This window comes from Trachymyrmex cornetzi, unplaced genomic scaffold, assembly GCF_001594075.2.
Source record: "Trachymyrmex cornetzi isolate Tcor2-1 unplaced genomic scaffold, Tcor1.1 scaffold611, whole genome shotgun sequence".
NCBI lineage: Eukaryota > Metazoa > Arthropoda > Insecta > Hymenoptera > Formicidae > Trachymyrmex > Trachymyrmex cornetzi.
The window spans coordinates 113,776-114,215 of NW_017299928.1; the positions used below are offsets into that span (position 1 = coordinate 113,776).

General features: G+C 34.1%; 1 protein-coding gene across 1 annotated transcript in view; it reads left to right on the forward strand.

Annotated features, from left to right (window-relative positions):
- LOC108766750 (alpha-methylacyl-CoA racemase) overlaps positions 1-59 on the forward strand; it is a gene marked incomplete at its 3' end in the record, with an annotated part of 51,160 nt that extends 51,101 nt beyond the window's left edge. Inside the window, exon 3 of the mRNA XM_018516247.1 lies at positions 33-59. Within this exon, the coding sequence (XP_018371749.1) occupies positions 33-59 (27 nt within the window). The remainder of the gene's footprint in view (positions 1-32) is intronic.
- Positions 60-440: the final 381 nt, after the last annotated feature.

The following is a 440-nucleotide window of genomic DNA, read 5'->3' on the forward strand; positions in this document are numbered from 1 at the left end:
AGATGACTTATTCGTTTATTTTTTCATTACAGCGCGTCGTCATATATAATTTTGGGAGGCTGACAACATTATTGTTATATTCGGAGGAGAATTAAATAATAAAAATACATATACACATATATACATATAAATATACTTATAAATAAATATATATACAGATTACTTTGTTGTCCGCGATTATTTGTTTCCTTCCTTATTCACACGGTATCATATTACGCGCGCGTCACCACCGCATGTCGATAGCATTACCGCGTTCAACATATCGTTGCGCTCGTATTAGGAGACTGCGCTCTTTAGGTTATTATTAATATGCGATAAAAATAATTGACGGGACAAAGATGCGAAATATAGTCGTATATGAGGAAGAAGAAAAAAATGCCTACATTTATGAGGAAGAGAGAAAGACGGTAAGTATAAATGGTAATTATAGCGCGCGATGG